Source organism: Bos javanicus, chromosome X, assembly GCF_032452875.1.
Source record: "Bos javanicus breed banteng chromosome X, ARS-OSU_banteng_1.0, whole genome shotgun sequence".
NCBI classification, from domain to species: Eukaryota; Metazoa; Chordata; class Mammalia; order Artiodactyla; family Bovidae; genus Bos; species Bos javanicus.
This window is the reverse complement of record NC_083897.1, coordinates 107,524,132-107,549,035: the sequence shown is the minus strand read 5'-3', so window position 1 is coordinate 107,549,035 and position 24,904 is coordinate 107,524,132. Positions and strand designations below refer to the sequence as shown.

General features: G+C 40.1%; 1 protein-coding gene across 2 annotated transcripts in view; it reads right to left on the bottom strand.

Annotated features, from left to right (window-relative positions):
* Positions 1 to 12,036: 12,036 nt before the first annotated feature.
* Positions 12,037 to 24,904, bottom strand: part of SRPX (sushi repeat containing protein X-linked) — a 150,356-nt gene continuing 137,488 nt past the window's right edge. For both annotated transcript variants that reach the window (XM_061410446.1, XM_061410447.1), the window contains one exon: positions 12,037 to 12,550. In XM_061410446.1, the coding sequence (XP_061266430.1) occupies positions 12,367 to 12,550 (184 nt within the window). In that variant the 3' untranslated portion in view covers positions 12,037 to 12,366. The remainder of the gene's footprint in view (positions 12,551 to 24,904) is intronic.

Below are 24,904 nucleotides of genomic sequence, written 5' to 3'. Positions count from 1 at the left end.
CATCTGTTTGATTGCTTCCAATTTACCTTGATTTTTCAGGAGCCGCATTAGGCATTACTGACAAAATGGAGGCACGGCCCCACTCCCCATCTCCTCATCTCGCAGGCATGGTCCCTGGATGAAGGAGTTAGGCCTTGTGATTCTGACTTGTTCTTTCCTTTCTTTGGTTGAGTTGGCTGGAAAGAATGTTAAGGTGCTTGAGAGAAGCATGAGAAAGCACAAAGCCTTCTACAGCTGCACCCAGAAAATAATCTATAAAGTAACCATTGACATTTATTCAAGGATCTTTACAAAGATGAGCACATAGGCCGCAGCTTGAGGCCATGGGAAGGATTGTTTTCTGAGACCTGTTTGTGAGGGAAATATTTATGGCAAAAGAAGTTTGTTGAGTTTAGGGTTTAGGAATAATTAAGAATAGCTAGAAGACTTTTTAGGAGATAGTGATCTTAAGATGCTAGGGGCAAACAGGATTTAGAAAGATAAGAAATAAACTGAGGAATGTGGCATGAGTTACAGTGTAATCACAAGTTAAGTATAGGACACATAACAGAAAGTAGATAATAGATAGTAAAGCCAATTCTGAGAGAATCACTGAAGCAGGAACTCTGTTTGAAGGACAACAGTGATTTCTGGAGACAGTAAATCTGGGTGGGGGAAACTAAAAATGTCAAACCTCTGACCTAATGCTTTTGTCAAAGTATAAAAGAGAACCTGAAGCTTGAAATAAACATGTAGTTCCATACTATGAGTCAGAGGCTACATCATTGTCCATCGATACCGCTCACCCCTTCAGGCTGATTCCCTGGCTGCTGGAGCTGGACTCCGGCATTGATTCATGGAACTAACATCCCAGGTTCCTATGCAATATTGCTCTTTACAGCATTGGACTTTACTTTCACCACCAGACACATCCAGAACTGGGTGTTGTTTCTACTTTGGCTCAGCCTCTTCATTCCTTCTGGAGATATTTCTCTTCTCTTCTCCAGTAGCATATTGGACACCTACTGACCTGGGGGATTCACCTTTCACTGTCATATCCTTTTTCCTTTTCATACTATTCATGGGGTTCTCAAGGCAAGAATGCTGAAGTGGTTTGCCATTCCCTTCTCCAGTGGACCACGTTTTGTTAGAACTCTCCACCATGACCTGTCCATCTTGGGTGGCCCCACATGACATGGCTCACAGTTTCACTGAGTTAGGCAAGGTTTTGGTCCATGTGATCAGTTTGGTTAGTTTTCTGTGGTTGTTGTTTTCATCCTGTCTGCCCTCTGATGGAGCTTCAGCCCAGTTAAGACTGCAGCCTTCTGCTTGAGCTCCATGTCCAATGCACCAAGCAAATGGAGGAGGCTTCAGAGTAAAAGCCAACTAAATGTGTGTGCTTCATCCAGTGTGCTTCATTCTTTGAGGGTTGTATCTTCTATAATTTTTGCCTGCTTTTGGTTGAAATCCAATGAACTTGGGTGACTTTTTTTTTCCCTGTATTTTTCCAGATTTATGATCATCATCAAGGAGAGGTAGTATAGTATAAGCTGCACTGCTGTGAAATGAAATGGAGTTATTGTCTTTTCTCATATTTGAACCAAGATCAACAGGTCATGTCCTGATCTGTAGGGACACAGCAGAGTCAAAACCAGGTCATTGAAAAATGTGTCCTCCTCCAGCTGTGCAGTGTTCTATAAACTCTTTTCCCACAATCCTCATACTGATTCCCACTTAATATTGTTCTGTATATGTGCTTCTGATGTTGGACTAACATAATCTTCTCACAGCTTATGCCTTCATCTTTGATAGTTAGTCATCTATCCAGCATCCTTGGCTCACACTGGCATTTTGTGATTAATTCACATCATTATATATGTCTTTCTAAAGGATGCTTTCTGCTTTTTGACCATTTACATCGGTGTGGACTTGCAGTTCCAGTTGACATTAATCATTATCATATTTTTGGTATTCAGTTAGCCTTTACTAGTTCTTTCTTCAGGGTAACTAATTTATTCCTTTGTTTTTTTTTTTTTACCCTTTTTTATTGAAGCATAATTTACCTACGATGAAATGCACCTATTAAAGTGTAGGGTTTGAAAAAAAAATAAATTAAGTGTAGGGTTTGATGTGTTTTGAAAGCTGTATCAGTTCAGTCAGTCATGTCTAACTCTTTGCAAGCCCATGGACTGCAGCACGCCAGGCCTCCCTGTCCATCATCACACTCCCGGAGTTTACTCAAACTCATGTCCATTGAGTCGGTGATGCCATCCAAACATCTTATCCTCTGTCATCCCCTTCTCCTCCCACCTTTAATCTTTCCCAGCATCAGGGTCTTTTCAAATGAGTCAGTTCTTCACATCAGGTGGCCAAAGTATTGGAGTTTCAGCTTCAGCATCAGTCCTTCCAATGAATGTTCAGGACTGATTTCCTTTAGGATGGACTGGTTGGGTCTCCTTACAGCTCAAGGGACTCTGAAGAGTCTTTTCCAACACCACAGTTCAAAAGCATCCATTCTTCAGTGCTCAGCTTTCTTTATAGTCCAACTCTCACATCCATACATGACTACTGGAAAAACTATAGCTTTGACTAGACAGACCTTTGTTGATGAAGTAATATCTCTGCTTTTTAATATGCTGTCTAGGTTGATCATTACTTTTCTTCCAAGGAGTAAGCATCTTTTAATTTCATGGCTGCAGTCACCATCTGCAGTGATTTTGGAGCCCCCAAAAGAAAGTCTGCCACTGTTTCCACTGTTTCCCCATCTATTTGCCATGAGGTAATGGGACCGGATGCCATGATCTGAGTTTTCTGAATGTTGAGCTTTAAGCCAACTTGTTCACTCTCCTCTTTGACTTTCATCAACAGGCTCTTTAGTTCTTCTTTGCTTTCTGCCATAAGGGTGGTGTCATCTGCATATCTGAGGTAATTGATATTTCTCCCAGCAATTTTGATTCCAGCTTGTGCTGTATACATCCATGTAACCCACATCCCTATCAAGACAAAACATTCTTACACCCTGTGATGTTTCCCTTATGCTTCCTTCCAGTTTCTCCCCTATGGATGAAATCACTGTTGTGCTGATTTCTGTCACTATAGACTAGTTGTGTCTGTTTGCAAATTTCATATAAATGGAATTGTACAATGTGTGCTCATTTGGGTCAAGCTTTCATTCCAGATGATTTTGAATGTTGCACGTATCAGTAGTTTGTTGTTTTTACTGCTGAATTGTATTCTGTCTTGCCAGTTTATACATTTTCTTGGGCCATTTCCAGTAGGGGTTATGATGAATAAAGCTTAAAGCCTTTTAGTGTATATGCATTTTTTGTTCCCTTAAATAAATACCAGGGAGTGAGACTGTTGGGTCATAGGGAAGTTGTATGTTTAATTTTATAAGAATTTACCATTTTTCTAAAATACTTTTTACCACTTCACACCCCTACCTGCAATGTATGAGAGTTGCAGTTCTACCTCTGATCAACACTTAGTATTATCAGTCTTTTTAAAATTTTAGCCACTCAAAGTTATTTTTTTTAATATATGTTTGTTTCGACTGTGCTGGGACATCGTCGTTGCACACAGGCTTTTCTCTAGATGTGGAGAGCGGGGGCTACTCTCTGGTTGCGGTGCAGGACTTCTCACTGTGGTGGCTTCTTTTGTTGGGAAACACGGCCTCAATAGTTGTAGTGCATGGGCTTAGTTGCACTGCGGCCTGTGGGATCTTCCTGGCCCAGAGATCCAAACTGTGTCCCCTGCATTGGTGGGATGATTCTTAACCACTGGACCAGCAGGGAAGTCCACTCAAGTGTATTTTATTGTAGTTTTCATTCTTCATTTCCCTGATGACTAAAGATGTTGAACATCTTTTCATATGCTATTGACCATTCATATGTCTTCTTTTTGAACTGATTAAATCTTCACTATTTTGTTATTTATATTTTATTATTGATTTGCAGGAGATCCTTATCATCACTGAAGACAAAATATTACTTCAGTTACCTCTGAAACCATTCTTACCTTTTAACAATAAGATGTCTCAGGATCCCTTTTGAGTTTTCCTGCCCCACAGTTGGAACCAACTACAGTTGACCCTTGACCAACATGGATTTGAACTGTGTGGATCCAAATATATGTGTTTTTTTATTTCAATAGCAAATACTAAAGAACTAAATGGTTTGAGGTAGGTTGAATCCAGGGATGCAGAACCACAGACACAGGGGCCTACTTTCCCACTTTAAAGTTATATATGGATTTTGAACTGTGTGTGTCAGCATCCCTAACCCCTATGTGGTTCAGCGTTCAGCTGTACTCTCTAGGGAATCCTGTCACTTTTTGTGACAACTCATGATAACTCGTGTAACCTTTCTTAGAACCTGAGACAGGAAGAGCTGGGCCCAGCTCTCACCATAGAGTTAGTTCTGGCCATGGTAGGGCCCTGGCTCTTCCTGCCTTGGAGTCTAGAATGGGATACTTGGAAATTACTGTGTGAGTCACTTCTGGCACCAAAGCATTGTACCGTAAAATGGGAACATCAAAGCTGTCAGATTCATCCATGCTTATTTCTGTAATCATTCAGTTATAAGCCTGAGATGTCTTACCAATCCTCTCACTGGTCTTCTTTTGTCCTGTAATTCTCATACTGCTCTGAGTGGTCCCCAGCTGAACTCTCTCCCAGACTTTCTTTGATGCCTTCCGGACCACTACCATGTGTGGGCACATGCACGCACGCGTGCACACACACACACACACACACACACACACACACACACACTTCATAGTAAATTAGGCTTCCTATATCTTTGGTGTCTTTTCAGGATAATCCTGAGTAAATCCTGACTTTATCCTGCATCACTTTTCTTAAAGGATATTGTTCTTTGTTCCACACTTCAGTATTTGTTGCTTGAGAGGCACCGTCATTATCATTCCAGTTCTCCACTGCCCTTTCTAATTCTTCATTTTTAACCTAACCTAAGCAAAAGACTTTCTCTGAGATTCTTGCCTCCTAACACATGACTTCCATCACCTCCCCTTACAACCATCCATCTACATTACATTTGGTTCTCTCCTCCACACTTAGATAAGCCTTTGGAATTTCAATCTCATTTATCTTCTCTGTCTTCAATCTTGCCAAGAGGACTTATCATATGGACAACCTATCCACCTCTCTAACATCACAATTCCAAGGATGTTGTCCTCCATTCTCTGTCATCACCTATTTTATAAATGCCGCTTATCTTTTACTGACTATTCAATCTTCAACCACCTGGGGCTCACCAGCCCTTCCCTATATGTGTTCAATATCTTAGTGCTGTTGCTGCCCTTTCTTTTCAGACTGATCCAGGTCGCTGTTGGTCATCATATTTTCTCAGTCCTACATATACCTCCCTCACCCTTGTCCTTTCACCACACCTTTAGCACAACCCTCCACCCCAGATCAGTTCTCTAACATGCCTTCTCTCGTCCTCTACCTGGATGATGAAGCATTGCTGAAAAATAAATGCTCATTTGTGCTGATTGGCTTCAGTATGGCTTATAAGATATTTTTCCAAGAGGTACTTAAATATCTCTGTTAACTATTGAATTTCAAGGAAGCAAAGTCCAACAAATCCAGTGTTTGAAAACTACAATTTTTATTTTGCTATCAGTATCACTCAAGATTGAGTTTCAGAAAATAGAATCTATTACAGCTAAACAGAAAGGATTCCCTCATCATCTAGAGGTGAAAGATGAAGAAATAGGCTGTATGCTGAACTTGCTGAACACCTCCCCAAGCCACTTGGGAATGCCAAAGGAGCTGCCAAGAAACTAGAAAATCAGGAATTTGCCTACCAGATTGAGAAGGTACCAGTAGACTTGCTTGTTCTAGGACCATTCCATTCTTGCCACCATCAAGAAGTCATGGTCCCAATTAAGAAGCTGCCATCAGTTATTGGCAAAAAACCACATTGCCTCAGCCACAGTCTAGAATAATATGCTTGTTCTGCATTTTTCTCTTTCCACACATTGATTTAGTTTCAAAACCAAGTCACACTTTGAGTGCATGTGACTGATGGAATCTGTTTTGTTTTTCAATTTTTGTTGAAGTATAGTTGATTTACAATGTGTTAATTTCTGCTGTACAGCAAAGTAATTCAGATATATATATATTTTTTCAAGTTCTTTTCCATTATGGTTTCTATTGAATATAGTTCCCTGCGTTATACAGTAGGACCTTGTTACTTATCCATCCTGTATAAAATAGCTTACATCTGCTAACCCTATACTCCCACTTGATCTCTCACCCCCACCTCCCTTGCCTGATAGAATTTTCATCACTTCTCAAACTACAGCTGCAATGGGACCTGGGGAATATAATTTGTCTTTCTTCATCTGCTTGCTAAAAAGGGTTGAATACATATTAAGCAGACCTATCTGCATTATTGACCACACTACCCCTATCCTAAAGATCACTGAATGATTCTCTAATATAAAAGTGTTTAGATGCTGTAGAAGCCAGCTTTCAAATTGTCTCTCCCCACCATGACCTTTACCTCTTGGTATCCATACATTTATATATCCCCTTCCCTCACTGAATAGGGCTGACGTATGTGAGATCTAGGATTCCTTGGAAGTAACTGCATGTCTTCTGAGGCTAGGTCATAAAAGATATTGTCACTTCTGCTTTGTTCTCTTTTGGATCACTTCCACTGGAAGAAGACACCACCATGTTATGAGAACACTTATGCCACTCGAGAGGCTCATGTGGGGAATAATAGAGGCCTCTTCCAATCAATAACCAGTACCAACTTGCCAGTCATGTGAGTGAGCCTCCATGGAAGTGGATCCTCCAGCCCACCAAGCCTTCAGGTGACTGCAGCCTCATGAGAGAGTACAAGCCAGAATTGTTCAGCTAAGCTGCTCTCAAATTCATGACCCACAGACAATGTGAGAGAGAATAAACATTTCTTGTGACGTCACTAAGCTTTGGGGTAATTTTCAATGCATGAATAGATGCATGATATGGTTACCAGCGTGTCAGTCATTGATCTTCAATGTGCTTTAGACGATCTCATTGCCTTTTTTCTCCTTCATTCCCCACCCCATTCATCTAAGCTGAAGTCCTGGCATTGAAGGCCTGTAGAGGTGAAATCTGCAGTTCTCTGAGAATGGCCTAGACTCTTCAGCCTTCTGATTCACCCTTTGCTAGCCTTCTGATAATGCTCCAGCAGCTCCTACTAGACCTGCCTCCCACAAACAATTATATGTGGACAAAATATAGAAAATAGCTATCTGCAGGAATTGGAGAGTGACCAAAATGCAGGCAGATACTGGAGGGCAGTCATCAGTTGGAAGAGGGCACATATACTAGGTGAGTCATCAGGGTTTGCTGGGTTTTGTGTAAGGGCTGGTTGCTGTGTGCACCAGGCTGATCTTAGGGAGGAGGCTTTACTGAAGATAGTCTTAAATGCTTTGAAGAGCCACCGGAGATGGAAAGAGCAACCATGGCAACTGAGAAGTCAGAAGGGAAATCTCAGAAAGGAGATAGCCAAAGGTAGGGAGCAAGAAGGGGAGCTCCTGACTGTGTGTAAACTACCTGCATTTCTCATAGATCACTGTGCCACTCATATGCAGGTGAGGAGTGGGGGGCAGGTTCCAAGGAGCCCAGTGAAGTTTAAAAGAACTGAACTGAGACTCCAACTGCTATCTACCAAAGCAGAGTCTGAATTCAGCCAATTTAATCGCCTGCCCCTTTATTATATACACACACATGCATGCACATTAGTAAGAGTGCTGCTGTGCCAAACGGTGTGACCAGGCATAACTGAGGATTGTTTTTCTGGGGTCCAAAAGGCACATAGAAATATCCTGTAAGATTTGCTGTGAGCAACCAGTCCTCTAGAAGACAGCCTATTATTTTGAAATGGCCCCAAAGTTTGTTGTAGGGTATGTATACAAATGCATGCATGCATCTATGTACTTTTTATTGAACAAATTTGACATACAGCATTTTGTGGATTTAAGGTGATATGATATTTAAATATTGCAATATGATTGCCATTGTAGCAGTATTTATCACTTTATATAATTTTAGTATATATTATTTGTATTCATTATACTGTGAATTAAATGTCTATGGTTTATTTACTACTCATTACAAGTTTGTGCCCTTAAACAACATCAGTTTTATGCTCCACCCACTGGTAATCACCATTTTACTCTAGTCTTTACATGTTTGACTTTTTAATTTTCCCCATATAGGTGATATCACGCAGTACTTATTTTTCTCTGGTTTCTCTTTGGTATATTATGCTCAAGGTCTATTCATGTTGTCACAGAGAGCTGGGTATCATCCTTTCTCATGGCTGAATACTATTCCATTATGGTATACATGCCACATCTTTTTTCCATTCATCTGCTGATAGGTATGTGGCTTATCTTCATGTCTTGGCTATAGTTAATAATGCTGCAATAAACATGGGTGTGTCTATTATCTCTTCAAAATCCTGTTTTCATTTCCTTTGGGTAAATACATGGAAGGGGGACTATTGGATTCTATGATGGATCTATTTTTAATTTTTTGAGGAACCTTCATATTTTCCATAGTGGTTGGACTAATTCCCTTTCACCACATCCTCACCAGCATGTGTTGTCTCTGTCTCCTTTGAGGACAGGCATTCTAACAGGTATGAGATAACTATTTGTTGCTTTGATCTTGATATTCCTGCTGAATAGTGAACTGGGCATCTTGTCATGTGCCTCTTGGCCATTTTGATGTACTCTTTGGAAAAATGTCTATCAGATTTTCTGTCCACTTGGTTTGGTATTGTGCTATCGAGTTAAATAAGTTCTTTATGTATTTTGGATATTAATCTCATATCAGCTCTGTGATTTACAAATATTTGTTGATTATTTTATTTGCTGTGAAAAAGTTTTTGAGTTTAATGATTTTGCTTTTGTTGTTTGTCATTTTAGTGCCATGCCAGAAAAAACCATCATTGCCAAGTCTAGTATCAGGAAGCTTATTCCTTATATTTTATTTTAGAAGTTTCATGCTATTCCAGATTCTCCTGGCCTGTAGCTTCTTTTGAGAAACCTATTGATACACTAATTCAGCTTCATTGGTGGCTCAGATGGTAAATAATCTACCTGCAATGCAGAAGACCCAGGTTCAATCCCTGGATTGGAAGATGCCCTGGAGAAGGAAATGGCAACCCACTCCAATATTCTTGCCTGGAGAATCCCATGGACAGAAGAGCCTAGCCTACAATCCATAGGGACGCATCCATAGGGACGCAAAAAGTCAGACACAACTGAGCGACTAATATACCCTAATATGGGGTGGGGGGTCCTTTGTGGGCTACTCTCATCTTTTACCTAGCTGCCTTTGAAATTCTTTTTCACTGACTTTTGGCGGTTTTATTATAATGTGTCCTGGAGAAAGTCTTTTTGCATTGAGATGATAAGGTTCTATTAGCTCTGAGGACTTGTAAATACAGTTCCTTGTCCACATTTGGTAAGTTTTCAGCTACTGTTACTTTAAGCCTTCTGCCCGCTTCTCCCTTTCTTCTGGTATACTCATTAATCTTAACTCTCTCCCCTTTTATATCATTTCTAAATTCCAATCCTCAAGCTTATTTATTCTCTTTTCCATCTGATCTCTATTTCAAATGCTTTCTGATACATTTTTTCTTATTTCTCAATTCTTTATAGGATCTCAGTCTCTTTGGTGAAATAGTCCTGTTCGTTCATTTTATTCCTGAGTTCACAGAAGTGCTGTTTTGATGTCTTTGTTAGATTGCAATATTCTGTATCTTTGGCCTCGGTTTCTAGAGAATTGTCATCTTCTCTTTGTGCTACCATGTTACTATGAGTGAGTTTTTTCTTTCATAGTGTTTGAGAGCCTCTGCTGCCTTGTTTGTCATAGGGAGCACCTTTCTTATTTAGGTAAGATTTTGTGTATTTCCATTCAGATTAGAAGTTAAGAGCCTTCCTTCTGCTTTCCAGAAGGTGGCGATATAGCAAAAGTTTTAGTCCTTATTAGAGGAATCAACTCCCTGCTAGGGTTGGGAGTGTATATAGGGAAAAAACAATGGTGGGGAAAACTTTTTTAAAAAGGTGGCAGCGGAGTGTGAGATGTGTACGTGCTGGGGGCTTTGGGTGCCCATGGCCTGGTCGGGGGAATCTTCAAGTAGGGGGTGGTGGGCACCTCAGGGCAGACAGCAGGAGATACATTCCTCCAGTTCCCTTGGTCTGCCTTCTTCCCTCTCCCTCCCCACAATTGTGGATGTCTCACTTCAGCTATGCAGGATGTTGCTGAAGAGCAAGGGGAGCCTCCAGCTGTAGCTCCCATGGCCTGACAGACTTTCACTTCCTTTGCTAGAGAGGTCACCACTGATGTTTCCACTGCTGCTTTTGCAGTTCCCTTTACCTCAGTAGCCTCTTCTGAGCTCCTATCTACTCACTTTCGTATGCACAGATGGACGGATTTCTTTGCTGGCCTGTGCAAAGGTTCTTTCATTTATTTATGCATGTCCAGATGCTAGGAGGGATTGGGGGCAGGAGGAAAAGGGGACAGAGGATGAGATGGCTGGATAGCATCACCGATTCGATGGACGTGAGTTTGAGTGAACTCCGGGAGTTGGTGATGGACAGGGAGGCCTGGCATGCTGCAATTCCTGGGGTCGCAAGGAGTCGGACACGACTGAGCGACTGAACTGAACTGAGCTGAACTACAAGTTAGAGGGGAGGAAAGAAAAAGGTAGGACTCATGTACCATGACATACCACAGTGTACTCATTCTTCAAATAGTCTATATCTCATTAGGCAAACTGTAATAGAATAGAACAGAAGACTTGTTTGAAGAAATCTGAGCAGCTCCTTAAACATCAGCCCATCTTCAAGCCTTGGATCTTTCATGTATGGGGCAAAGGGCACACAGGCTGGCTTTTCACAGATAGGAGAGCTTTAATGTGGGCTGATACATTTACTGAATTGTGACAAGTGGTCTTTTGAAATGTTCATGGCTTCACATACTCACCATTGGCTAATCTTCCTTCCCCAATCATGTCGTTGACCTTTTATCTGATAGATACATTTACGGAAGACAGAGGTCAAAGAGCAGCTACTAGGGGCAAAATCATTTGTAAATGAAATATAAACCTATTCACAGGATAGCAATCACTGTCTAATGTTCAAAAGTGTCAAATCTGCTGCTAGTTTTAAACCTCCAGGTTGGAATTTGGACGTTCCATCATTGATTTAGTTATTTGTTCAGGAATTGATTGAAATTTTCCCTTCAGTTTCAGAATGTCAGTTTGGATCAGGGTTTGCTCATGAGAGTTGAGGGAGTCCAACTCCTAGTTGTAAAAGTATGGTGTTTCAGGCCTGACCTTAGGCAAATACTAATACAGAGCCTTCCCTTGGAAGGCCTCATGAGGGAAAGCTGCTTGCCCCACACAGACTGCTGGTATACAGTCAATGAATCGCAGCCACTGGCTGGAACTGCAGGCAAGGCCTGGAAATGTCCTGTCACATATCTGTATTCCTAGCCCAAGTGACTTCATTCCTAGGTCTCTGAGGCCTTGAGCAGAGGTCTTCATGTTCCTCTCCTGGGGCCTTACAGGAGGGAGGGAGGGAAGCTTTCCCCCTGATTCAAGATCCAGTATTTTCCCACTCCTAGCTGCTCGTCCTTCCATGACCCCAGAGTCCATAAAGCTGCCAGACCTGGGTCTCCCTCAACAATGTGATAACCTCATGTCTTTGTAACCCACCTGAGCTCGCACCTGGTGACCACTGGTCCACCGGAGAGAATGCAGATGGAAAAATAGAAGATGGAGCTCCAGTTTTTCCTTCTTGGTTATAGCAGCACAGTAAGTGATAAAAGTCCTACCTCTTTCATTGCCAGCTTGTTGCTTTAGGGGCTCCTCTGACACTTGAAAGTTCAGCTCTCTCAGTTCAACTGAACTCCTCCTGAGACTAATTTTTCCATTCCTAAAACACCAATAATCGCAGTCCAAAGACTGGTGACCACACTGAGCAAGTATGGCTAATGCTTGAGAAAAAATGATTTTTAGCACATTTGCTCTAAAATATTTTATTAGTAAGTTTTATATAAAACAGAAGATACATACGTGTCACACTGTATAAATGCATGGGAAGCCTGTATATAGTTGTAGTTTCTAGTTTCTCTACCAAAGTAACCAGCCATGATGGAATTAAGAGAGTAAATATATTCAGTTTTTGCTACAAAAAGCAGTGTAAAATTAAGTGCCAAGAAAGCTTATAATAATAAAATAGACTTTAAAAATTACAAATAAAAATCTGTACATCAAGGATATTTTTCAGGCCTTTCTGTGCGTGTAGCTCGATGTAGAGAGAAGAGGCATGACTGAGAGAGGACACAGCCCATCAGGTGTTACAGGTCTGGCCCATTTCTGCTTGCAGAACCATCTCCTCTTTTCTCAAGGGGAAAGTGTCGATCAGGTTGAAGAGGGCCACAGGCGTCACCAGGGAGACGTAGCGCTCCTTGTCCACGCCATGTTTATCCAGTACCACGATGCTGAAGGAATAGAGTGGAATTCGCAGCAACAGCCTAAGACAAAGAGAAGACTAGGTCAGAATTGTCTTCCCAAGGACTGGTGAACCAACTAGAGTCCTAGAGTGAACCTGTGTGCACAGGAAGGCTTAATATCACTAAGGACTCAAGTATCCTTTAGACCTTTTCCTGTCAAAGTGTGGTACATCGCATGGGAACTTCTTAACAATGGAGAATCCCAGGCACCACCCCCTCACCCCCCACCAAACCTACTGAATTAGAAGCTGCATTCACTAGACGAGTAGGACAGCTTTAGACTGTAATGGCAGGAAGACTTTAGACCTGCAATGGTGCTATGTACCAACAGTTGCTCCAAGGCATGTTCAACAATGCTAACAATTGATTCAACCCCTAATTGCAGATGAGGTTTGCACAACCACAGATGCACTAGAGCCCCTGGTTATCAGCAGGGGTTATTTTGGCCCCCAGGGGACATTTGGTTCTGTATGAACAGTTTTGGTGTTCACCATGTGTGACGGGTGCAACTGGCCTCTAATGGTAGGAAGCCAGGGCTGCTGCCTGCCATCCTACAATGCACAGAACAGCCCACTGTCCATAGTGCCGTGATTGAACAATCCTGGCCTGGTGGTGGTATAGTTGCCAAGTCTAGGTGAAGCTAATTGAAATTATGTTCCAAACATTCCAGCTGTGGCCCATCTAGCTCACAACTGCATAAGAGGGGACAGAACTTGCTCTTCACCCTAGTTTTATTCACTTGGTTGGTTGTTTTTTTTTAATACATTAAGTAATTTCAAAAAGCATTTGAAGTGGTTGCAAGGGCCTGTTTTTTCTGTTCTACCCCATTAGAATTTCAAATGTATAAAATAATGTATTTCATTAGAAACCTGTTTAGATGAAAAAAAGCCAGGGAAAGCCAACAGATGAGTTTGGGGCAGGGGGAGGAGCCCACTCAGCAACACAACAAAATCTGGAGAAGAGACCGTCTCACACACAATCTCAAGCTAGAGTACATACTGCCATCTGGATTTAAAGTGACTATTCAAAATCCGAGCTGACTATACTTTATTCCGCTTTTTTTTTTGGCTGAGCATACAGGATCTCTCTTCGTCAACCAGGGACTGAACCTGTGCTCCCTGCAGTGGAAGTACAGAGTCCTAACCACTGGGCCACCAGGGAAGTCCCGCTTCTGGCTTTTAATAGTTGGAGAGATGAGAATAATTTCTGTTTTATCCCAGTGGGAAACTAAATTGTTCATCCACTTGTGTGTTGCTTAGTCATGTTCAACTCTTTGTGGCCCCATGGACTGTGGCCCGCCAGGCTCCTCTGTCCACTTCTAGTGAGTAGAAATACAAGACAGCATTACCATATCTCCCATGGTTTCTCGTGGTGGTAAGAGAGGAACCTGGGAGTAGACCTCAAGAAGTGTATTAATGAGTTTTGGAACATTTAAATCTTGAGCATGCAAAGTGATGTTAGAATGGAGAACTAAACTTCTCTGCATCTTTAAAAAGACGACTAATTAGCAGTTTCCCAGGTGATGCTAGTGGTAAAGAACACACCTGCCAATGCAGGAGACATAAGAAACACAGGGTTTGATCCCTGGGTTGGTAAGATCCCCTGGAGATGGAAAGAGCAACCCACTCCAGTATTCTTGCCCAGACAATTCAATGGACAGAGGAGGCTGGGGGGCTACAGTCCATAGGGTCTCAAAGAGTTGGACACAAGTGACGCACACCTACCTGTCTTTATCTCCCCATACATGCACATAGGTAGATAGGTACACACAGCAGCTAAACTGCTAACAGTAAAGGGAGATTTTAATAGAACAGGATAGGAAACAAGAGAGAAGTGCATTTGGAAGGAAAAAGGAAGTAGGCAATGTGGTGGCTGGAGCCGATGGGAAAGGGTGACCAACATAGAATTGGAGCATTTGCTGTTACAGTACTTAAGTTAGGACAGAAATCCCCCATGGTGCCACCATCTGCTGCTACCACACACGTTCCTCCTGTGGGCCTTGTGCCTTGATTGACACAGAATATTAAGAGGGAAAACTGCCATGAGAAGAGAGGAGCTGTCAGATCAGCAGGCTACCAACAGGTATAGAAATGCATCCCACCATGGCTAAGAAACCACAGAAATTTTGGAGATAAGACATCCTACAGGATGAAGGACGGTACCAGCAATATTTCAGAGTTACTCAAATATTGGGTTGATATGAATTTCAGAGCAAGTTCTAGACAACTAGACAAAACACTAAGGGAGGTTTCAGTTCAAAATCCTAGTGTAGGAAGAGTCTGAACTTACCTCTTCCCATTGACACACCAAATCTACATACGGAGCAATTTCCCCAGAAAAAAAAACTAAAAACTAGGAGAGTGACTTTTGCATATCAGGAAAATGAGAAGGAAATCACACCAAAGCAAGCATAAAAGGCTGAGAGACAATCTGGCCAAAACCCCAGCAGTATCTCCAGTCACAGTCCCCACCCATGTGTGGGGACCAGCAGTCAGGAGGGCACTCATAACCTGGAGTTTCTCCCTGAGTAGTAGATAGTTCCTCTCCCACAGCAGGCTCTCCAGCATTTAAGACCTGTCGCAGAGAGATAACCCCCAAATCTCTCTCCAAACCAGTGGGGCTCATACCCACGAGAGCTGCTGAGCTGTCACAAACTCAGAAACAGTTCTTGAAGGGAAGACTAGTGCACCCCAAGACACAGTGTAGAAGCATCCATTTAAAAGTACCCAGACTTTATGTGAATAGGCTCATTTGATAATCTTAAGTAAGCAGACTGAGGGGCCAGGGGTATGTTGCTGCTGCTAAGTCGCATCAGTCGTGTCCGACTCTGCGATCCCATAGACGGCAGCCCACCAGGCTCCGCCATCCCTGGGATTCTCCAGGCAAGAACACTGGAGTGGGTTGCCGTTTCCTTCTCCAAGGGGTATGTTGGTGTGAGCAACTTTCAAACTCCCTCTACCGGGTAAAAGCCAGCAGAAACCATCTCTTACCTCTTTTTCTGGCCGACTGCCACCTCCATGGTCCACCTAGGGTAGACATTTTCCTGTGTTCTTTCTGCCTACTAAAGCCAGCAGGTACCTTCCACCACCCCTCCACCCCCGTGGCTCTGGTGGCCAACAGGGCCTTTTGCTTGCAGTCCCTCAGGGCTGTATCTGCATACTTTAAAAGCTGCTGCCTGCAGGTCTGCCTTCCAATCAGCCTGAATCTAGGTGCTCACTGATCCTCTCCCCTGGAGCATTAACAGGTCTTGGCACACCCTCAAACACTGGGAACTACTGAAATTAAAATAAGCTCCTTGGACAATCACAAAGGTTTGCAAGAGAAACTAGGGTTCATCTCCAACCTGGGGCCAGTCCTTCAAGACTAGAAGTGCCCACTGCAGCTAATGCACAGAAACCAACAGACAGCCAACTAAAATGAAGAAACAAAGGAATATATGTTCTTCTATATAAAAATAGAGAAACATATAGGATACATAGATAACCAACACGGACCTACTGTATAGCACAGAAATCTCTACTCAATATTCTGTGATAACCTGTATGAGAAAATATTCCTTGAATAAATATATATATTTTTATATGTATGTGTAAGTTAATCACTTTTCTATACACCTGAAACATACACCATTGTAAATCAACTATATTCTACTAAAATTAAAATATAAAAAAGACAATTGTCAAAAAAACTTAGGCTAAATAAAAACTTAGGTTGAAATGGAAGCCAGAAAAAATTAAGAAGGTCAAGATGGTAAACATCATACCTTTACACCAAAAACAAGACCCTTTTCAGTGTGGAGACCTGTGTGATTGCATAGGTCACACACCCATGAAACTGGCTCTGTGTCTCTAAGTCCACCAAATCTTTCCTAACAAGAAAACATACTAATCCAACCTTGTGTTCCAGGACAGGACAGTCCAAGAATAGGTAATTACAATTCCTAAGGCAAGGAGATTCCTATTACCCAACCTTATCCTGCCCTCTATACTGTCAGCCATCATTCAAAGCAGCTTCTTTAGTTTTATACCTCTGTTTCTCAGAGCAAGGATGAAAGAAGGAGCTTAATGTTTGGGAAGTCCTAGGTGGTATAGTGGTTAGGAGTTTGGTTCCCAATGCAGGGGTCATGGGTTTGATTCCAGGAGAGAGGAGGGAATTTATACATTTGTATGGGATTTTCCAGGCAGGAGTACTGGAGTGGGGTGCCATTGCCTTCTCCAAATGTATATAACCAGCATAGCAACACTTAAATATATGCATACACACACACACACACACACACACACAGAAAATATTAACAGATGTAAAAGGAGAAGTACAAGGACAATGATAGTAGGGGGCATTAATATGCAGCTTACAACAATGGACAGATATCCAGATGGAAGCTCAGTAACAGAACAGCCTTAAACACATTAAACTGTGGATTTCATAGAGAAATACACAACATCCCATCCAAAGCAAGAGAATATCTATTCTTCATGTGCATATGGAACATTCTACAGGATAGATCCTTAATCAAGACGATTAAAATCACAGACAGCAGCTGTTTTGATCATAATGTATCAAACTTAGAAATCAAATATAAGAAGAAAACTGGAAACATTTACGAATAATGTGGTAATTAAACAGTGTGTTAGTGGACAACAAGTGACTCAAATAGAAATAAAATATATTTAGTCAAATGAAAATGGAAATAAAACATCCTAAAACTTATGAAATGCATCAAAAGCAGTTCTGAGAGAGAAGTTCAGGGCAATAAATACTTATCAAAACAAAAATCTCAAAAGAAACCTAACTTGACATCTGAAACAACTAGAAAGTTAGGAAATAATAAGGATCAGAGAAGAAATAAATGGAGAGACAAAAAAGACAAAAGAAAAAAACCACTGCAACAAAAGGTGGGTCTTTCCAAAGGTAAAATTCATAAAACTTTAGGTAGACTCACCAGGACAGTTTGGATTCAAACATAAATCAGAAATGAAAGAGACTCACAACTGGTATCACAGATATGTAAAGAACAAGAGACTACTGTGAAAATTTACATGCCAAGAAATTTGACAGCCTAGAAGTAGTGGATAAATTCCTAGAAAAATTCAACCCTTCAAGACTGAATTATGAACAAATAGAAACTCTTTAACAAATTACTATTAAGAAGATTGAATCACTAATCAAAAACCTCCCAACAAATAAAAGTCCAGGACCAGATGGTTACACAACTGAATTCTACCTTCATTCAAAGAATAATTAATACTAAACCTTCTCAAACTCTTCCAAAAACTAGGAGAGGAGGTTCCATTTTATTTTATTTTATTTTATTTATTTTTTTTTTATTCTTCCAATTTTATTTTTTAAACTTTACATAATTGTATTAGTTTTGCCAAATATCAAAATGAATCCGCCACAGGTATACATGTGTTCCCCATCCCGAACCCTCCTCCCTCCTCCCTCCCCATACCATCCCTCTGGGCCGTCCCAGTGCACCAGCCCCAAGCATCCAGCATCATGCATCGAACCTGGATTGGCAACTCGTTTCCTACATGATATTTTACATGTTTCATTGCCATTCTCCCAAATCTTCCCACCCTCTCCCTCTCCCACAGAGTCCATAAGACTGTTCTATACATCAGTGTCTCTTTTGCTGTCTCGTACACTGGGTTATTGTTACCATCTTTCTAAATTCCATATATATGCGTTAGAATACTGTATTTATGTTTTTCCTTCTGGCTTACTTCACTCTGTATAATAGGCTCCAGTTTCATCCACCTCATTAGAACTGATTCAAATGTATTCTTTTTAATGGCTGAGTAATACTCCATTGTGTACATGTACCACAGCTTTCTTATCCATTCATCTGCTGATGGGCATCTAGGTTGCTTCCATGTCCTGGCTATTATAAACAGTGCTGCGATGAACATTGGGGTACACGTGTCTCTTTCCCTTCTGGTTTCCTCAGTGTGTATGCCCAGCAGTGGGGTTGCTGGATCATAAGGCAGTTCTATTTCCAGTTTTTTAAGGAATCTCCACACTGTTCTCCATAGTGGCTGTATTAGTTTGCATTCCCACCAACAGTGTAAGAGGGTTCCCTTTTCTCCACACCCTCTCCAGCATTTATTGCTTGTAGACTTTTGGATCGCAGCCATTCTGACCAGCATGAAATGGTACCTCATAGTGGTTTTGATTTGCATTTCTCTGATAATGAGTGATGTTGAGCATCTTTTCATGTGTTTGTTAGCCATCTGTATGTCTTTTTTGGAGAAATGTCTATTTAGTTCTTTGGCCCATTTTTTGATTGGGTCGTTTATTTTTCTGGAGTTGAGCTGTAGGAGTTGCTTGTATATTTTTGAGATTAGTTGTTTGTCGGTTGCTTCATTTGCTATTATTTTCTCCCATTCTGAAGGCTGTCTTTTCACCTTGCTAATAGTTTCCTTTGATGTGCAGAAGCTTTTAAGGTTAATTAGGTCCCATTTGTTTATTTTTGCTTTTATTTCCAATATTCTGGGAGGTGGGTCATAGAGGATCCTGCTGTGATGTATGTCGGAGAGTGTTTTGCCTATGTTCTCCTCTAGGAGTTTTATAGTTTCTGGTCTTACGTTTAGATCTTTAATCCATTTTGAGTTTATTTTTGTGTATGGTGTTAGAAAGTGGTCCAGTTTCATTCTTTTACAAGTGGTTGACCAGATTTCCCAGCACCACTTGTTAAAGAGATTGTCTTTAATCCATTGTATATTCTTGCCTCCTTTGTCGAAGATAAGGTGTCCATATGTGCGTGGATTTATCTCTGGGCTTTCTATTTTATTCCATTGATCAATATTTCTGTCTTTGTGCCAGTACCATACTGTCTTGATAACTGTGGCTTTGTAGTAGAGCCTGAAGTCAGGTAGGTTGATTCCTCCAGTTCCATTCTTCTTTCTCAAGATCGCTTTGGCTATTCGAGGTTTTTTGTATTTCCATACAAATTGTGAGATTATTTGTTCTAGCTCTGTGAAGAATACTGTTGGTAGCTTGATAGGGATTGCGTTGAATCTATAAATTGCTTTGGGTAGTATACTCATTTTCACTATATTGATTCTTCCAATCCATGAACATGGTATATTTCTCCATCTATTAGTGTCCTCTTTGATTTCTTTCACCAGTGTTTTATAGTTTTCTATATATAGGTCTTTAGTTTCTTTAGGTAGATATATTCCTAAGTATTTTATTCTTTCTGTTGCAATGGTGAATGGAATTGTTTCCTTAATTTCTCTTTCTGTTTTCTCATTATTAGTGTATAGGAATGCAAGGGATTTCTGTGTGTTGATTTTATATCCTGCAACTTTACTGTAGTCATTGATTATTTCTAGTAATTTTCTGGTGGACTCTTTAGGGTTTTCTATGTAGAGGATCATGTCATCTGCAAATAGTGAGAGTTTTACTTCTTCTTTTCCAATTTGGATTCCTTTTATTTCTTTTTCTGCTCTGATTGCTGTGGCCAAAACTTCCAAAACTATGTTGAATAGTAATGGTGAAAGTGGGCACCCTTGTCTTGTTCCTGACTTTAGAGGAAATGCTTTCAATTTTTCACCATTGAGGATAATGTTTGCAGTGGGTTTGTCATATATAGCTTTTATTATGTTCTATTCCTGCTTTCTGGAGAGTTTTTATCATAAATGGATGTTGAATTTTGTCAAAGGCTTTCTCTGCATCTATTGAGATAATCATATGGTTTTTATTTTTCAATTTGTTAATGTGGTGTATTACATTGATTGATTTGCGGATATTGAAGAATCCTTGCATCCCTGGGATAAAGCCCACTTGATCATGGTGTATGATCTTTTTAATGTGTTGTTGGATTCTGATTGCTAGAATTTTGTTAAGGATTTTTGCATCTATGTTCATCAGTGATATTGGCCTGTAGTTTTCTTTTTTTGTGGGATCTTTGTCAGGTTTTGGTATTAGGGTGATGGTGGCCTCATAGAATGAGTTTGGAAGTTTACCTTCCTCTGCAATTTTCTGGAAGAGTTTGAGCAGGATAGGTGTTAGCTCTTCTCTAAATTTTTGGTAGAATTCAGCTGTGAAGCCGTCTGGACCGGGGCTTTTGTTTGCTGGAAGATTTTTTATTACAGTTTCAATTTCCATGCTTGTGATGGGTCTGTTAAGATTTTCTATTTCTTCCTGGTCCAGTTTTGGAAAGTTGTACTTTTCTAAGAATTTGTCCATTTCTTCCACGTTGTCCATTTTATTGGCATGTAATTGTTGATAGTAGTCTCTTACGATCCTTTGTATTTCTGTGTTGTCTGTTGTGATCTCTCCATTTTCGTTTCTAATTTTGTTGATTTGATTTTTCTCCCTTTGTTTCTTGATGAGTCTGGCTAATGGTTTGTCAATTTTATTTATCCTTTCAAAGAACCAGCTTTTGGTTTTGTTGATTTTTGCTATGGTCTCTTTTGTTTCTTTTGCATTTATTTCTGCTCTAATTTTTAAGATTTCTTTCCTTCTACTAACCCTGGGGTTCTTCATTTCTTCCTTTTCTAGTTGCTTTAGGTGTAGAGTTAGGTTATTTATTTGACTTTTTTCTTATTTCTTGAGGTGTGCCTGTATTGCTATGAACTTTCCCCTTAGGACTGCTTTTACCGTGTCCCACAGGTTTTGGGTTGTTGTGTTTTCATTTTCATTCGTTTCTATGCAAATTTTGATTTCTTTTTTGATTTCTTCTGTGATTTGTTGGTTATTCAGCAGCGTGTTGTTCAGCCTCCATATGTTGGAATTTTTAATAGTTTTTCTCCTGTAATTGAGATCTAATCTTACTGCATTGTGGTCAGAAAAAATGCTTGGAATGATTTCTATCTTTTTGAATTTACCAAGGCTAGCTTTATGGCCCAGGATGTGATCTATCCTGGAGAAGGTTCCATGTGTGCTTGAGAAAAAGGTGAAATTCATTGTTTTGGGATGAAATGACCTATAGATATCAATTAGGTCTAACTGGTCTATTGTATCATTTAAAGTTTGTGTTTCCTTGTTAATTTTCTGTTTAGTTGATCTATCCATAGGTGTAAGTGGGGTATTAAAGTCTCCCACTATTATTGTGTTATTGTTAATTTCTCCTTTCATACTTGTTAGCATTTGTCTTACGTACTGTGGTGCTCCCGTGTTGGGTGCATATATATTTATAATTGTTATATCTTCTTCTTGGATTGATCCTTTGATCATTATGTAGTGACCTTCTTTGTCTCTTTTCACAGCCTTTGTTTTAAAGTCTATTTTATCTGATATGAGTATTGCTACTCCTGCTTTCTTTTGGTCCCTATTTGCATGGAAAATCTTTTTCCAGCCCTTCACTTTCAGTCTGTATGTGTCCCCTGTTTTGAGGTGGGTCTCTTGTAGACAACATATGTAGGGGTCTTGTTTTTGTATCCATTCAGCCAGTCTTTGTCTTTTGGTTGGGGCATTCAACCCATTTACATTTAAGGTAATTACTGATAAGTATGTTCCCGTTGCCATTTACTTTATTGTTTTGGGTTCGAGTTTATACACTGTTTTTGTGTTTCCTGTCTAGAGAATATCCTTTAGTATTTGTTGGAGAGCTGGTTTGGTGGTGCAGAATTCTCTCAGCTTTTGCTTGTCTGAAAAGCTTTTGATTTCTCCTTCATACTTGAATGAGATCCTTGCTGGGTACAATAATCTGGGCTGTAGGTTATTTTCTTTCATCATTTTAAGTATGTCTTGCCATTCCCTCCTGGCTTGAAGAGTTTCTATTGAAAGATCAGCTGTTATCCTTATGGGAATTCCCTTGTGTGTTATTTGTTGTTTTTCCCTTGCTGCTTTTAATATTTGTTCTTTGTGTTTGATCTTTGTTAATTTGATTAATATGTGTCTTGGGGTGTTTCTCCTTGGGTTTATCCTGTTTGGTACTCTCTGGGTTTCTTGGACTTGGGTGATTATTTCCTTCCCCATTTTAGGGAAGTTTTCCACTATTATCTCCTCAAGTATTTTCTCATGGTCTTTCTTTTTGTCTTCTTCTTCTGGAACCCCTATGATTCGAATGTTGTAGCGTTTAATATTGTCCTGGAGGTCTCTGAGATTGTCCTCATTTCTTTTAATTCGTTTTTCTTTTATCCTCTCTGATTCATTTATTTCTACCATTCTATCTTCTAATTCACTAATCCTGTCTTCTGCCTCTGTTATTCTACTATTTGTTGCCTCCAGAGTGTTTTTAATTTCACTTATTGCATTATTCATTATATATTGACTCTTTTTTATTTCTTCTAGGTCCGTGTTAAACCTTTCTTGCATCTTCTCAATCCTTGTCTCCAGGCTATTTATCTGTGATTCCATTTTAGTTTCAAGATTTTGGATCAATTTCACTATCATTATTCGGAATTCTTTATCAGGTAGATTCCCTATCTCTTCCTCTTTTGTTTGGTTTGGTGGGCATTTATCCTGTTCCTTTATCTGCTGAGTATTCCTCTGTCTCTTCATCTTGTTTAAATTGCTGAGTTTGGGGTGTCCTTTCTGTATTCTGGCAGTTTGTGGAGTTCTCTTTATTATGGCGTTTCCTCACTGTGTGTGGGTTTGTACAGGTGGCTTGTCAAGGTTTCCTGGTTAGGGAAGCTTGTGTCGGTGTTCTGGTGGGTGGAGCTGTATTTCTTCTCTCTCCTTTCGAAGAGTTGGGTTGCTTTTCTGGGTGCCTGATGTCCTCTGCCGGCATTCAGAAGTTGTTTTGTGGAATTTACTCGACGTTTAAATGCTCTTTTGATGAATTTGTGGGGGAGAAAGTGTTCTCCCCGTCCTACTCCTCCACCATCTTGGCTCCTCCCCCGGAGGTTCCATTTTAAAACTCAGTTTACAAGGCCACCATTTGCTGATAACCCAAACCAGACAAGGACACCAGAAAATTACATGCCAACATCCCTGGTGAATGCAAATGCAAAGATCCTCAACATTTGTAAAACAACTCAACATATTTATACATTTCCAAGATGCAAAGATGATTCAACATCTACCAATCATGTTATGCCATATTAATAAAATGAATGATAAAAATCATATAATCCCAATAGTTTCAGACAAAGCATTTGACAAAACTCACCATCCATTTATGATAAACACTTTCTCAACAATGTGAGTATAGTGGGAACAAACCTTGACATTATAAAGCCCATATATAAACAAGGCCACAGCTAAGTTTATACTCGATGGTAAAAAACTAAAAGCTTTTCGTCTAAGATCAGAAACAAGACAAGGATGCCCATTCTTGCCACTTGGATTCAACATGCTATTGTTAGTCCTAGCCAGACTTGGTACACAACAAAAAAGAGAAAAAAGATATCCAAATTGGAAAATAAAACTGCCATTATTTCTGGATTTCATGATGTTATATACAGAAAACCCTAAAGACTCCAACAAAATACTGTTAGATTAATAAACCAAATTCAGTAAAACTTCTGAATACAAAATGGATATACAAAAATCTTGGGCATTTATATACACTAATAAGCAAATCTTAAAGTCTTTCCAACAGTAGTAGATATAATGATTATCTGATATAATTTGCCCATTCTCATCCAGTTTAGATCACTGATTCTTAAAAAGTTGATGCACAGTCTTGCCACCTCCTGTTTGACCACGTTAAATTTACGATGATTCGTGGAACTAACATTGCAGGTTCCTATGCAATATGGTTCTTTACTGTATCCGACTTTACTTTCAGTACCAGACACATCCACAACTGGGCATCATTTCCGCTCTGGCTCAGCCTTTTCATTTCTTCTAGAGCTATTTCTCTGCTTTTCTCCAGTAGTATATTGTGCAAAAATCAAGACAGGGAGCTGACTGTGGCTCAGATTATGAGTTGCTTATTGCAAAATATAGACTTAACTTGAAGAAAGAAAGGAAAACCACTAGGCCATTCAGATGTGACCTAAATTAAATCTCTTACAATTATACAGTGGAAGTGACAGATTCAAGGGATTAGATCTGGTAGACAGAGTGCCTGAAGAACTGCAAACGGATGTTCATAATATTGTACAGGAGGCGGTGACCAAAACTATCCTCCAGTAAAGATATGCAACAAGACAAAATGGTCTCATGAGGAGGCCTTAAAAATAGCTTTGAAAGGAAGACAAGCGAAAGGCAAAGGAGAAAACGAAAGATATACCCATCTGAAAGCAGAGTTCCAAATAATAGCTAAGAGAGATTAAAAAAAAAAAAAAAAGCCTTCTTAAACTAACACTGCAAAGAAATAGAGGAAAAGAATAGAGCGGGAAAGACTAGAGATCTCTTCAAGAAAATGAGAGAGACCAGGGGAACATTTCATACAAAGATGGGCACAGTAAAGGACAGAAATGGTATGGACATTAGAGAAACAGAAAATATTAAGAAGACATGGCAAGAATATACAGA